Below are 13,468 nucleotides of genomic sequence, written 5' to 3'. Positions count from 1 at the left end.
GCTTGTATATGGGAGTTTTTGAAAATGATTTTATTTTAAATGAGTCAAATTCTTTTTTCCCTAAGATCTTGCTTTACAAACGGTATATTGATGATATTTTTATGATTACTAAGGCCACACCTGCAGAGATGTTGACGTTTTTGAATTATCTTAACTCAAGGACTGAGCATGTGAATTTCACTATGGAATGTGATCCAGTAAGCATTAGTTTTCTTGATGTTCGAGTATATATATGTGACGGGAAACTCCATACCAATCTGTACCGAAAATCAACGGATCGCAATACTATTTTAAGAGGCGATAGTTTCCATCCTAGACCTTTAATTAGGAGTTTACCTATCAGTCAATTTAAGCGTGTGCGTAGAGCTTGCAGCACAGATGAATCTTACACTCAACAATCCACTGATTTAACAAAAACAAATTTGAATCGTGGTTACCGAAAAGAATGGATTGAGAATGCCAAAAAGAAATTCGACGAGACATCTCAAATGCAGTGTTTACGAACAAAACATAACAACAAGCAAGTTCTTAATGCTCCAATTTGCACGACGAAGTACTCTGCATTGGGTGCGGATTTTCGTAGAATCCTAAATAAACATTGGCATATGATTTCAAGTGATCCTAAATTATCAGGAGTCTTTAAAAATGGTCCGAAATTAGTCTTTAAACGTCAAAACAATCTTCGTGACTTGCTTGTTAAATCTGAATATCCGTCAAGTAAAAAACAAGGTATTCCAACTCTTTCTCCAGGTAATTATAGGTGTGGTAAGTGTGCTCAGTGTGCTTTTACACACAAATGTAAATCGTTTAGTCATCCACGGACTAACATTACCTGTGCTTCCACTCATGTTATTTATCTAATTCGTTGTCCTTGTGGTCTTGCATACGTGGGTAAAACATTCAGACAATTACGCACTCGTATTAGTGAGCATCGCAGTAACATTCGAACTGGAGATATGCGCAGTCCTATAGCGTCTCATTTTAGACAAGTAGGCCATAACGTCAGTGTTTTGCAGTACATTGGTATAGAAAAGGTAACAAAACCCTCAAGAGGAGGAGATTATGAGAAGAAATGATTACAGAGGGAGTGTTTTTGGATTTATACCCTAAATACTTTGTCACCTTTAGGGTTGAATGAGGATTTTGATATTAAGCCATTTTTATATATATTTTTTTATTTTATTTTATTTTTTAACTTGGATTTGTCACATGATTTCTTGGGTGTGCCTGATTAAGGTGATCACCTGTGTCTATTTAAAGTTGTCTTCACTATTACATTGATATTGAGCCTGATGAAGACCTGAGGGTCGAAACGTTGCTTGATTAAACTCTTTTGGAGCAGTAATTTTCAGTGTGCGGACTACAGTGGTTCAGCCTGCTGCCTATGTGGAGTCAGAAACCTCTCGGATTTCATAAAAAATATATTCATAATTTGTTTTTGATCTGTTAAGTGTCTATTTTTTTTGTGTATACTCACAAAAAAATAAAATGTTGTGCTTTTTGCCAAATAAAGAAAAATAAACATGATGCGAGTTCTGCCTTCTCTCTGTCAGTGAAGTCCATTCTGAAACGCGTCCGAAAATGCACTGTAACTCAGCAAATACTCAGTCAAACAGGCACACAGACACACCGGCATATAGCTTGAATTCTCTTCTTTTAAAGCAACACTAAGGAACATTTTTTACCTTAAAATAATGTTTCCAAAATCGTTTCATCGGTTCATCGTGTCGTAACAGGGTGAAAGGCACTTCTGGATTCGCTTTGCGTCCCTATATCTGATATAATCACACTATGCAAGTTTGCCAGATCGGGTCGCGTTTCTGTAGTTCGAATGAGACATAAGAAAACGTTTCTGATGTCGCAATACATCATACTTTAATGAAATCATGCAACATACTCTACCTTGTCAGTGGACATCGTTCATTCCAAAGCCGGTGCTAGATAAACAGCGAGCATGCGTGCGACAGTAGGCTGCGGGCAGCGGAATTATTTACGACAGCGGTAATGGACAATTCCGCTTCCAACCTGTAGGGCGACCGAAGAAGAAAAGTTCCTTAGTGTTGCTTTAAATGAAGTAATTTATATAAAAAACAAATATTCTCAGTTTATGTAATATGTATGAAAAGAAAGAGATGTCAGTCGTTCTCATCTCAGCTCATTATGTTTTAATGTGACCCCGCCCACGGAGAGCGCGCGCTATTCAAACGCAAATGATCTGAGGCATCCATGCAAACGTGTCGATGCCCACATCAGCTGGATAACACACACCAAGTTTAATCAGAGTCATGTACTTTACGACTCTGTGAGGAATAGGGCTGTCAACGAATATTCTAAATTCGAATATATATTCGAATAGTTTTAAAAAGCAGAAATTCGAACGTGAAAATTAATATTCGAATGTGAATTTCGAATATGGAAAAACACGCCCGCGGAAGCAGAGGCGCTGCTGTCTGCTTTGCAAGTGGGCGCACAATGGAATAAATTGCAGTCAGTTTTTTCTCTTTTTTTCCTTTTTTTAATACAAGCACCAAGAATGTAAGTAGCCTTTTTCTTTTTTAATAGCACTTTATTTTTTATGAACCTCAGGGTAAAAGTTCTTTGTTGTCACATTTCTCGGAATTGTGTGCCTCATTTTATTTAACGTTAAACAGAAAAGTTCCATGTTTACCACAGCATAGCTCGCTCGGAGCGTTCAATGTCGGTTCTATACTGTAAAACTTCAATTAATGTTAATAAATTTGTTTTAATCACTGAATGAAGCCTGCTATATTTGGGACAAGAGTCGCAACCTTAAATTGCTTGCACAAAACTCTTGATCAGCACTCAACATGTGCTTATTGTTGTTGTTAATTTAAACCATTATGCGCAGAGAGAGTGTGAGCGCGAGGGCGAGAGAGAGAGAGAGAGAGAGAGAGAGAGAGAGAGAGAGAGAGAGAGAGTGCCTGCGAGTGAGCGAGAGTGAGGTCTGCGGTCTTGGCCATTAGTTTATTTACTTGGTTTTGTGTTGGTAATACATTGTAAAATATGTTTAAACTTAAATTAACTACCTATACAAGTAGTTATGTCTCTTTGTATTAATTTGTCCTGTTATTGACGTAATGTGCGTCATTAGGCGCGTTTCCATTAAAGATTTGCGCAAAACTTTTGCGTTTTTTTTTTTTTTTCTAAATATCGACAAAAAACGCGACTAAAACGTCATTTTTTCCTCTCGCGATAAGTCATCCCAAAAATCATGGCAACGGACGTTGGTAAGTTTATATATATCACAGCCACGTACCGCACTAGACGTTATTATTATTAATGGAAGGAAACGTAGGCATGTTATCCAAGCATTAATGGCAAGGATAGACCCTTATACTGTGAGCGGCACATATGAGGAGTTTCTGGGTGTTTCTCCCTCATTTCTGCTCCGAGGTCTTGATTGTGGCATTCTATTTGAGGTTTAGAATCCAGTATTTCTAGAACTCTGTCTCGTATTCTGTCCAAACACACCGCGCCTTCTAAGTCAGCTGACCTGTAAATGCGCAAAAACTGTTTCCATTGGCGTTTTGCAAAATATTCCTTTTTCGAATTGCCTGAAAAACCACCTCATGCGAGCGCAAAAACTTTTTTGAGATAAATGGGAGTTTTTGCGAAATTGACGTGTTTCCATTGAGCGTATTTTCAATTCGCAATTTCAATTTGCGCAATTTGAAGGGTAATGGAAACGCGGCTATTGACAAAATGCGCAACCAGATGTTCGAATAGTTCAAATATTCGTGTGTTTTTTAGAGGGAATATTCGGACGTCATTTTTGAGCAATTTTGACAGCCCTAGTGAGGAATAATACTATCTTAATAATAATCCTGGAAAATTTACCTCAGAAGTGCTGGAAGTTTCATTTCGAGGCGCAACGGATCCGGCTGAGGATTGTGAATAGTAAGTTCTTTATTCTCAAGTGCTTTGTTCTAATCGCGATATGGAATAGTGTCTGTAAACCGCAAAAAGACTGTTTAAATATGAACTGCATTTCTGTGTGTGAATGAATGAACAGCTTTTACCAGACTATATTGCTATACTGAGATGAGTAAAAATCGACTGAAATATGTTGAAATAATATTTCTTTGTATAAGCAACGTATTAAACTACAAATTAACATTTATATGCCCTAATATATCATAAAAATGACAGGCCTTTGTTACAGCCGAAATATGAAAGACAACATTTCATTGACTAGTTTTGGATAGATTATAAAGTTTGTACTGTAAAATAGACTACTGCTAGCCTGACGTCGTCATACTCAGATTCTAGTCAGAATGTGAGTCTGATACTGTTCCATTGGGCTTTGATTATGGGGCGTGTTTCAACCGAACCAGGAAGGAAAATGCCTCTGCACTCAATTGGATAGACCTACAACCAATCAGAGCAACGGAGTAAGTGACGTATGTTTTTCATTCATGTTTCCGATCGACAAATGCCTTATTCGCGGTTCTCTGTTCCTCTTTTAAAATTAATGCACTGTCGATATCTTCTATAACAGACGCGATGGCGGAATCTACACATAATGTTTTATAAACAAAGTTCGGGAGGAGCACGTTCAAATGATCAATCCAATCAACTTGTCATCAAACAATTACCGTCTACAGTCTACACTATCAGCATGAGAGGAAGCATATATTTTATTAACATATATTAACATTCCTTGACAATTTTCAGCATCCCTCCACTCACTCTCGGCTTGTTCTTCCACAGCCTGGAATACGGGGGGAGTAGCCTACTCTGGGTTCGGGCCGAATACCGAGCCCGGAGCCCTGTCCTCGGACAGCACGCCAAATATGCATTTATTCTATCTGACTTATTTGTAAGTGTGAAATCTCAATTCTCCAGCGGCAGTCATTTGTTGTAAATGAATTCAACCCAAGCGCTCGTTGATGACGTGGATGATTACGTTACCGTTGCTCATCTGTCCATCATAGTATAAAGCCCGCCCTGACAATTTGATTGGTCCGAACAATTTTTGTTCGGGCATAATAGCTCCCCAACGGATCGAGTCCAGACCGAACTTCCCGACCTAAAAATGTTGTGGGCGGGGCTAAGTTCGGCTGGCATCCAGGCTAGACTACTGCCACATCAAATAAGCTTTTTTTCACCAATTTCTGCTCATATGTTATATATATATATATATATATATATATATATATATATACTGTACATATACATATATATATATACACCTGAAATATTGTTACAATTTTAATTGTTGTTGTAATTGTAACCTTTTTAATAAAATAGCAAAGAATATATTTGCAAGGTAGATGTAAACAAAATCTTAAAAGGTCAATATAAGCCTTCTCTTTAAATTATTTTTAATGTGTTTTATTAGTGACACATTTGGGGAGAGGATGTAGGCAAGGCAAGGCAAGTTTATTTATATAGCACATTTCATACACAATGGCAATTCAAAGTGCTTTACATAGAAGCAATTAAAATAATAAAAAGAAATAAGAATAATTAAAACAGTTTAGAAAAATAAAATAAAATACAGTACAGTACAAACAGTCGGAAGAACAGTGGCACAGTGCTCATTCAGTAAATGTACAGCTAAACAGAAGAGTCTGGATTTGAAAGTGACTACAGTAGGAGCACGTCTGATCTCCTCTGGAAGCTGGTTCCAGCTGCGGCTGGCATAATAGCTAAAGCGGACTCTCCATGCTTAGAGTGAACCCTTGGTATTTCTAGCTGATATGATCCTAATGATCTGAGTGATCTGTTGGGTTTATATTCAGTGAGCATATCTGCAATATATTCCAAAACTTTCTGAAAATATAATGAGAATTAACTGCAGAATTACTAGAAATGTTTACCTTGGATATTATACAATTTGCAAGCACAATTTGTGAAAAATAAAAATAAAAATCTAAATATCTCCAACTATGAATATATATATATATATATATATATATATATATATAATTTTGTCCTTGCATTCTTTCCTGTGGCTCAGTGACACACCTGAATGAAAGGCTCATGTGAATCAGAGCATTATTCATGATCATTCACGCCCACTCGCATATTGCCTTTCCAAACAAAAAGTGTCTTACAAAGTTTAAATCAATGTATTGTTTTATGTGAATGATTAGGCAGGATGATTTTCAGATCATTTTTTAGGAAAAACTCTAGGCGACTACATCCATTAGTCAAAAGTCTTGTGGACACATATTTAGTATGTGTTTTGTGGCCTTATTTCAGAAACTTTCATTTTTAGTTTTTTCAATAACCATGCATAAACATTATTCTCTCAAAAATACAAACATGTAAATACATGTTGCTCACATATTATGATAGCCCTGTTTGTGCTAAATAGAGTGTAATGACACATTTGCCATTAATATGTTTATAAGCAACTGAAAAAAGCACAAATGTCAGGGCATGTCAGAACATCTCAAGGACCCCAAAAACACCTTAGACCCCAGAGGGTTAAAGTATTAATACTGGTATATAAATCACTCAATGGCCTAGGACCTCAATCCATTGCAGATATGCTCACTGAATATAAACCCAACAGATCACTCAGATAATTAGGATCATATCAGCTAGAAGCACCAAGGGTTCACTCTAAACACACTGTTAAAAAAAAAAACAGTGAAATTTACGGTAAAATACCGGGAGCTGTGGTTGCCAGTATTTTACCGTAAAAAATATGGTGGCAACCTTTTATGTTTTACGGGACTTAAATTTACGGGCAAAAAAAACACAATGTAAAGAAAACCTGTGAAATTTACGGTAACAAAATGTCAGCTTGGATGCCAGTATTTTACCGTAAAAAATATGGTAGCAACCTTACTTTGGACTTAAATTTACGGCAAAAAATAAATAAATAAACAAAACATCAGCTGTGGTTCCCAGTAATTTACCATTAAAATACAGTAGCAACGTTTTAGTTTTTACAGGACAACCCTTATGTTTCATTAGCCGATAAATATTATTCATTTTCACTAAACTATTAAAATCTGTTTTATATCTTTGTAATGATAACCACCATAATAATACAGGTGCTAAAAAAGAAAAAACACATTATGATTCAAAGTTCACCATTAGTTTTCCACAAGCTGAGGCACACATTAATAAATATTTATATAGGTATATAAGGTGCACAGTGTCATACACATAAATACAAAACTCCATCATGGTGACACACACATGACTCCAAATAATGCCATAAACATTCATTAAACAATATATAATGTAATATAAACCCCAAATGTACATAACTGATAACAAAAACTAAGAAGAAACATAATTGTTTAAATGAAATAACGTCACATGTGAAGTGTCACGCAGGGAATTCTGGGAATGTCAGAGGAGGATTAAACAACTCCACAAACAGCATTACCAGCTTCACTTATTACTAACCAGACTGACTTTATTACTGTCAGATGTCTACAGTTCTGTTTGAGAATTAACAGAGGTTTAGATGTTGATGATTTATTGTTTCATTTGAAGTCACCATGATGGAGATCAGTGACTGCTTTAGTTGGGCTCTTGACCCTTGACTTTCTAACTTTAGTTTTTCTCTGCCTGCTGTAACTCTGTGCTTATAAGGCATGCTGATTATGGCTAGGAAATCAGAGAGAGTATGAATCATGTGATGTCAGATGTGTATCAATGACGGCAATCACCATGTTTGATTCACAATGTTTGATTTTACATTATTGATTGTAGTAGCCCTATGATTCTACAGCAAGTGATCCATCATGGATTGATGGATTATCATTATCCACCATTATCATTTGTGATAATGCACAACAAAGGTTTGAACTACTGTGTCTTTTAGACACACACAGACATCAAGAATCAGCATATGAATCTCAACAATGGTGATGATAAAAGTGCAGTGCACTTGATGGAGCATCCAATCAAAACTCATCAGTATCTCCCAGCATGCATTGCAGCAGGAATACATTATGCTGAATTGCCTTAGATTTCTTTTTATTATTATATCTGCTTTTATTTTTGATGTTGTTTTTGTTGCAGCTTTTTAGTAGCTTGTTTTGTGATGTTCAGAGTTTTATCTGATTATTTTGTTGATTGTCACCGTTGTTGAGATTCATATGCTGATTCTTGATGTCTGTGTTGGTTTAAATCATTCAGTAGTCCTAAACCTTTTTTCTACTCCATTTATTTTTAAAGTTCTTCAAATTATCTGTTGCTCTCTGCTGGCTCACATGTGGGGTCACAGAGATATTATACTCAAAAACGTGAAATATATTATAAGTTCACTCATAAAGTGAGAGAAAATACTCTTTATGAGATCAGTGAATCAGGACACTACATGACAATTATGTCATCATTAACCTGCCAACATCACCCGGTTACATTTTCGCTCTGATTTTCATGCCATAACGATTGTGTTATATAAACACACAGGTAAGACAGTCAGAGTAAATCGAAACTTAGAAAGTCAAGGGTCAAGAGCCCAACTACAGCAAACACTCAACTCCATAATGGTAACTTCAAACTTTATTATTTTCGATAAAACATCAACTCTGAACCTCTGGTAATTCTCAATAATAAATTTTATTATGACAAATTGGTTTGTAATACAATATTTTTTTAAGATTACAGGAAACCACAGCTGGCAGTTTTTTTTTTTTTTTTTTTTTACATAAACTGAAGTTCAATGCCATAAAACCTAAAATATTACTACGGTATTTTTTACGGTAAAGCACTTGCAAGCTGCTAGTTTTTTACCGTAAACTTTAGTTCAGCGCCGTAAAAGCAAAAAAAATTCTACAGTATTTTTTACGGTAAAGTACTGGCAACCACAGCTGCCAGTTTTTTTCCGTAATATTTAGATCACTGCCGTAAAACCTAAAATATTACTACCATATTTTTTACGGTAAATCGCTTGCAACCAGCTGCCAGTTTTTTACCGTAAACTTTAGTTCAATGCCGTAAAACATAAATATTTATACCGTATTTTTTACGGTAAAGTACTGGCAACCAGCTGCCAGTTTTTTATCGTAATTTTTAGTTCGATGATATAAAACTTTGTAAAATTAGTAAACAATTGCTACCGTATTTTTTACGGTAAGGTATGGTAAATGTTAATTATTTTTTTTACTGTGTACTTCCAAAATCCGTACATTTAACAGTATATTAATGTAAAATTACATGAAATGTCCCGTGAGAGCTATTACAGTTTTTCACTGTAGTAAGGGTACATACTGTTAAGGAATTAACATTTCTTTTCTGTTGCTTTTTTACAGTTTTTTTACTGTTAAAATTACGAACATTTTTTACAGTGCATGGCGAGTCCGCTTTAGCTGTTATGCTGGAACCAGCTTCCAGAGGAGATCAGACGTGCTCCTACAGTAGTCACTTTCAAATCCAGACTCTTCTGTTTAGCTATGCATTTAATGAATGAGCACTGTGCCACTGTTCGTCAGACTGATTACACTGTATGTAACTGTTTTAATTATTCTTATTTCTTGTGAAATAAAAGTGCATTCGAGACACCATTATTTTATTCTAGAGCTGTGGTAAAGCCTAAACAATCTATTACGGTCATTTCTATTTTCACTGTAAAGCTGCTTTGAAACATCTATACTGTTAAAAGCGCTATATAAATGAAGGTGACTTGAGTGTGATCTGCATTGGGGCTGTTCTATTGTCTCATGCCTTTGTGATAAATTTCTCATTCCATTCAAATGGACCCCAGATGGATGTTTTTAATTAATGTTTTAACCACATAAACTCCTCAAATCCAGTAAACAATTTTTTTGTGCATTCCAAGTTCAAGTGCGACAATCTTGGACCACTCCGATGAACACTCTATTTTTATTTATTTTTTAAAATAATTTCGTGTCAAAATGACCCGAGGGAAGGATGAGGGAAGAATGAGGGTTGTCTCTTTCTACCACATACTCTAGAATGCTACAATGGCAGCACCAGTGTGAGTGCATTTAATTTGATTTGATTTTTACATAATTATTACATTATCGTGGCTCCATACACAGCATGTAGTGTGAAGCCCTGTGTAACGTTTTTTTGTCATTACGAAGCGCTGTTAACATTTAACAGGCCGGAAAATTAAAATATAAATAGCTTTTGGAAAACTACTACTTTGTTGAAGTATTAAAACAGACATGACATACACATACCTCACACATTTTGATGAACTTGGAGGTCTGCTCTTTAAAGTGTTAGTTCACCCAAAAATGAAAATTGTAATTTACTCTCCCTCATGTCGTTCCAAAACCATAACCCGATTGTTAATCTTTGGAACATAAATGGAGAGATTTTTTTATATTCTCTCAATTTTTGTCCATCCATTGCAAGTCTGGGAGTCCAACGTTTTCGAGTATTCTTGATTGCTTTATATGATATGAACAGATAAAATTTACGATTTTATTCATTTATAAATATTGGTATGGATTAGTCCTACAATAGCTTGTATTTTTGAAGCTTGAAAATGTTGATTATCTAGACCAGGGATGGGCAAACTCAGTTTAGCTCCAACCCTAATCACACACACCTGAACCATATAATCAATGTCTTCAGGATTGGGCTAAACTCTGCAGGACAGCGGCCCTCCAGGACCGAGTGTGCCCATCCCTGATCTAGACTGTAAATGGATCAACCAAAAATTATGAAAATATCAAAAATATCTTCATTTGTATTCTGAAGTTGGACAAAATTCTTATGGGTTTGGAACGACATGAGGGCGAATAAATTACGAAATTTTCATTTTTGTGTGAAGAAAGGGAGAACAAGGAGGACTCCTCTCCAAAGTTGCGTTGAGTTCTGCAATGAATAATATGGACATCAATGATTTAAATAAAATTTGAACAAAAAGTCATACTGTTGTCGCATAACAATTTGAAGTAAACGGGCAGGAGACAACAGAAACATTTATTCTCTAAAAATAAACTCAAAAGAATGAAGCACTCCTTGCTCTCTGGCCTGGTACATCTACAAAACTAACATGGTTTTACTTTTAATCAAAAACAATTGATAACAACGTGGAATTTTAAACTTAGCTTACCATAAACCGTCTTTCCCTCTTCTGAAGAAGTTGAGAAAATCGCCCCTTCTCGCACAGCAGTCGTCTGTGTCGTTTACTCCCGGCGCAAGCAAAATGAACACACAAAGCACAAGAAGTCTGAAATATCACATGCAAAACATCTGTTCAGTTCAATAGAAGTCAACTCAGCAGTCTCAACCCAGTTGAAAAAATAACCCAGCAATTTTAGTTTGTAGTACATATAATTTAGTGCCTTTTTTTGGAAAGTGCCTGGTGGAGCTATTCAAAACCTTTTTCTTCATGTCCAACAGCAGCGAGTCAATGAAGGACGATGGCATCTGTTGATCAGCATTCTGACACACTAGATGAGCTGAAAGAAGACGAGCCCAAACACAAGAAAGGTAATGAAGAAAACAATATCAGTAATGTTAAAGTTATCATTTAGGAAATGTAATTAATCTCTGTCTCTGTTCCAGTCAAGATGAGCAGCAGCGCTCAGAGAGCAGTCAATGTTGATTTGAATGCTCAGACGGGAGCGGCTGTAAATGCTCTTGTAATCACTGGAAACACCATCACAGGCTCAGTGACCTTCAACGCTGCAGGAAACGGTACTATCACCATAGCTGTGCTTACTGAGACACACTGCTTATTAGCAGTCGGATAATAGCTTGATAAGTGAAATAATGCTCAGTGATTGTGAACCCTTTTCCTATTAAAGTTCATGTAAGAATTAGATTTCTATTACTCTTCAGTTAAGTAAGATTTTCAGTCCCTCTCAGTCATCAATGGTCTGCGGCTGCGTGGGTGTGGGAAGAATCTTCACATGAACAGAGCCAGCCATGTCCCAAATCTTCAATCTTTATTGAGCAGTTTACATAATTATACTTTCCACACAAAAATAAGAAAGAAAATAAAGTGACACCCCCATCCCAGGTGTTGGTCTCCAGAGGGTGCACAGAGATAAAAGGAATCATCTCACAGCTGGAAATAACAAATATAGGAATATAACCTTGAACAAAGAAAAACAGGAACAGGGTGGCCAGAGATAAGAGGAAAAGTACATAATATTCTCTTTGGTGACTGAACATAAAGGAAGTAAATGGTGACTTGTATTAAACTGAGGAAGAGAATAAAAGGGAGGGCTGTAAGAAGCCTGTAAATCTCACAGTTCATTTATGGTCATATTTTTCATAGGCAGACATGTTTAAGCTACAGTATTTTCTTTTGTGTATTTGTGTATATATATACTGGTGCTGGTCATAAAATTAGAATATCATCAAAAAGTTTATTTATTTAAAGAATTCAACTTAACAGGTGAAACTAATATATTATATAGACTCATTACATGCAAAGTGAGATATTTCAAGCCTTTATTTGTTATAATTTTGATGATTATGGCTTACAGCTTATGAAACCCACGAAATATTTAGAATATTACATGAAATCACACAGTAATTACACAGTAATACCATGGTCATTGAACCAGGTTTTGGTTCTTCTGGCAGTGTGGGCAGGTGCAAATCCTGCTGGAAAATGAAGTCAGCATGAAGTGCTCTGGAGATGTCCTGGTAGACGGCTGCGTTGACTCTGGATTTAATAAAGCACAGTGGACCAAAGTCCTCTTTTCTGATGAGAGCAAATTTTGCAACTCATTTGGAAACCAAGGTCCCAGAGTCTGGAGGAAGAATGGAGAGACACACAATCCAAGATGATCAAGTCCAGTGTGAAGTTCCCACAGTCTGTGTTGGTCATCGGCTGGTGTTGGTCCACTGTGCTGTCCACTCAACGCGGCCGTCTACCAGGACATGATCAGAGCACTTCATGCTTCCTTCAGCAGACAAGCTTTATGGAGATGCTGACTTCATTTTCCAGCAGGATTTGCACCTGCCCACACTGCCAAAAGAGCCAAAACCTGGTTCAATGACCATTGTATTACTGTTTAATTACTGTGTGATTTCATGTAATATTCTAATTTTATGACCAGCACCTGTATATATATATATATATATGTATGTGTGTATATTTATGTATATTTTACTTCTCTCCTTTTCTCTCCCCTCACAGAGCCACAAAAAATCGCAGAGAAACACACAGAAGAGCAAGGTATAGTCGTAACGATCATATTCTCTTAAGGCTAGTTCACACTGCACCGACAGACATCAACTAACACCAATAGACATGAACGCCAGATTTTGTCAGATCAGTCTTTTCCCTGGTGTTTGTTTTCACCGACGATTTGGACACCAGCCCATGGGGGCCTAATGTACAGTAAATCTGTGTGTTTCATTCTATGTCAAAAGGCGGAAATGCACAATTTGCACTTTATAAATCAGAGTTAGTTCAAGATTAATTATGACTTTTTAAATCTAAATGCTGCCATGCAGTGGTTGGACAGGTCAGGGTCATGACCAGTAAACCTTTTATACAAGAACTAGAGCATTCACTGCCAGTTGTTCCTCGAAC

At 36.4% G+C, this 13,468-nt stretch overlaps 1 protein-coding gene across 3 annotated transcripts in view; it reads left to right on the top strand.

Moving 5' to 3' along the window:
* The window catches only part of LOC311276836 (NLR family CARD domain-containing protein 3-like), a 97,936-nt gene that overhangs the window by 19,970 nt on the left and 64,498 nt on the right, over nt 1-13,468 (top strand). For 2 of the 3 annotated variants that reach the window (XM_084386783.1, XM_084386785.1), the window contains exons 2-4: nt 11,317-11,406; nt 11,482-11,613; nt 13,070-13,108. In XM_084386783.1, coding sequence (XP_084242909.1) covers nt 11,337-11,406; nt 11,482-11,613; nt 13,070-13,108 — 241 coding nt within the window. In that variant the 5' untranslated portion in view covers nt 11,317-11,336. The remainder of the gene's footprint in view (nt 1-11,316; nt 11,407-11,481; nt 11,614-13,069; nt 13,109-13,468) is intronic. The other variant, XM_084386784.1, reaches the window with a different exon arrangement.

This window comes from Rutilus rutilus, assembly GCF_951802725.1.
Source record: "Rutilus rutilus genome assembly, chromosome: 18".
NCBI classification, from domain to species: domain Eukaryota; kingdom Metazoa; phylum Chordata; class Actinopteri; order Cypriniformes; family Leuciscidae; genus Rutilus; species Rutilus rutilus.
This window is presented reverse-complemented; position numbering and strand designations above follow the sequence as displayed.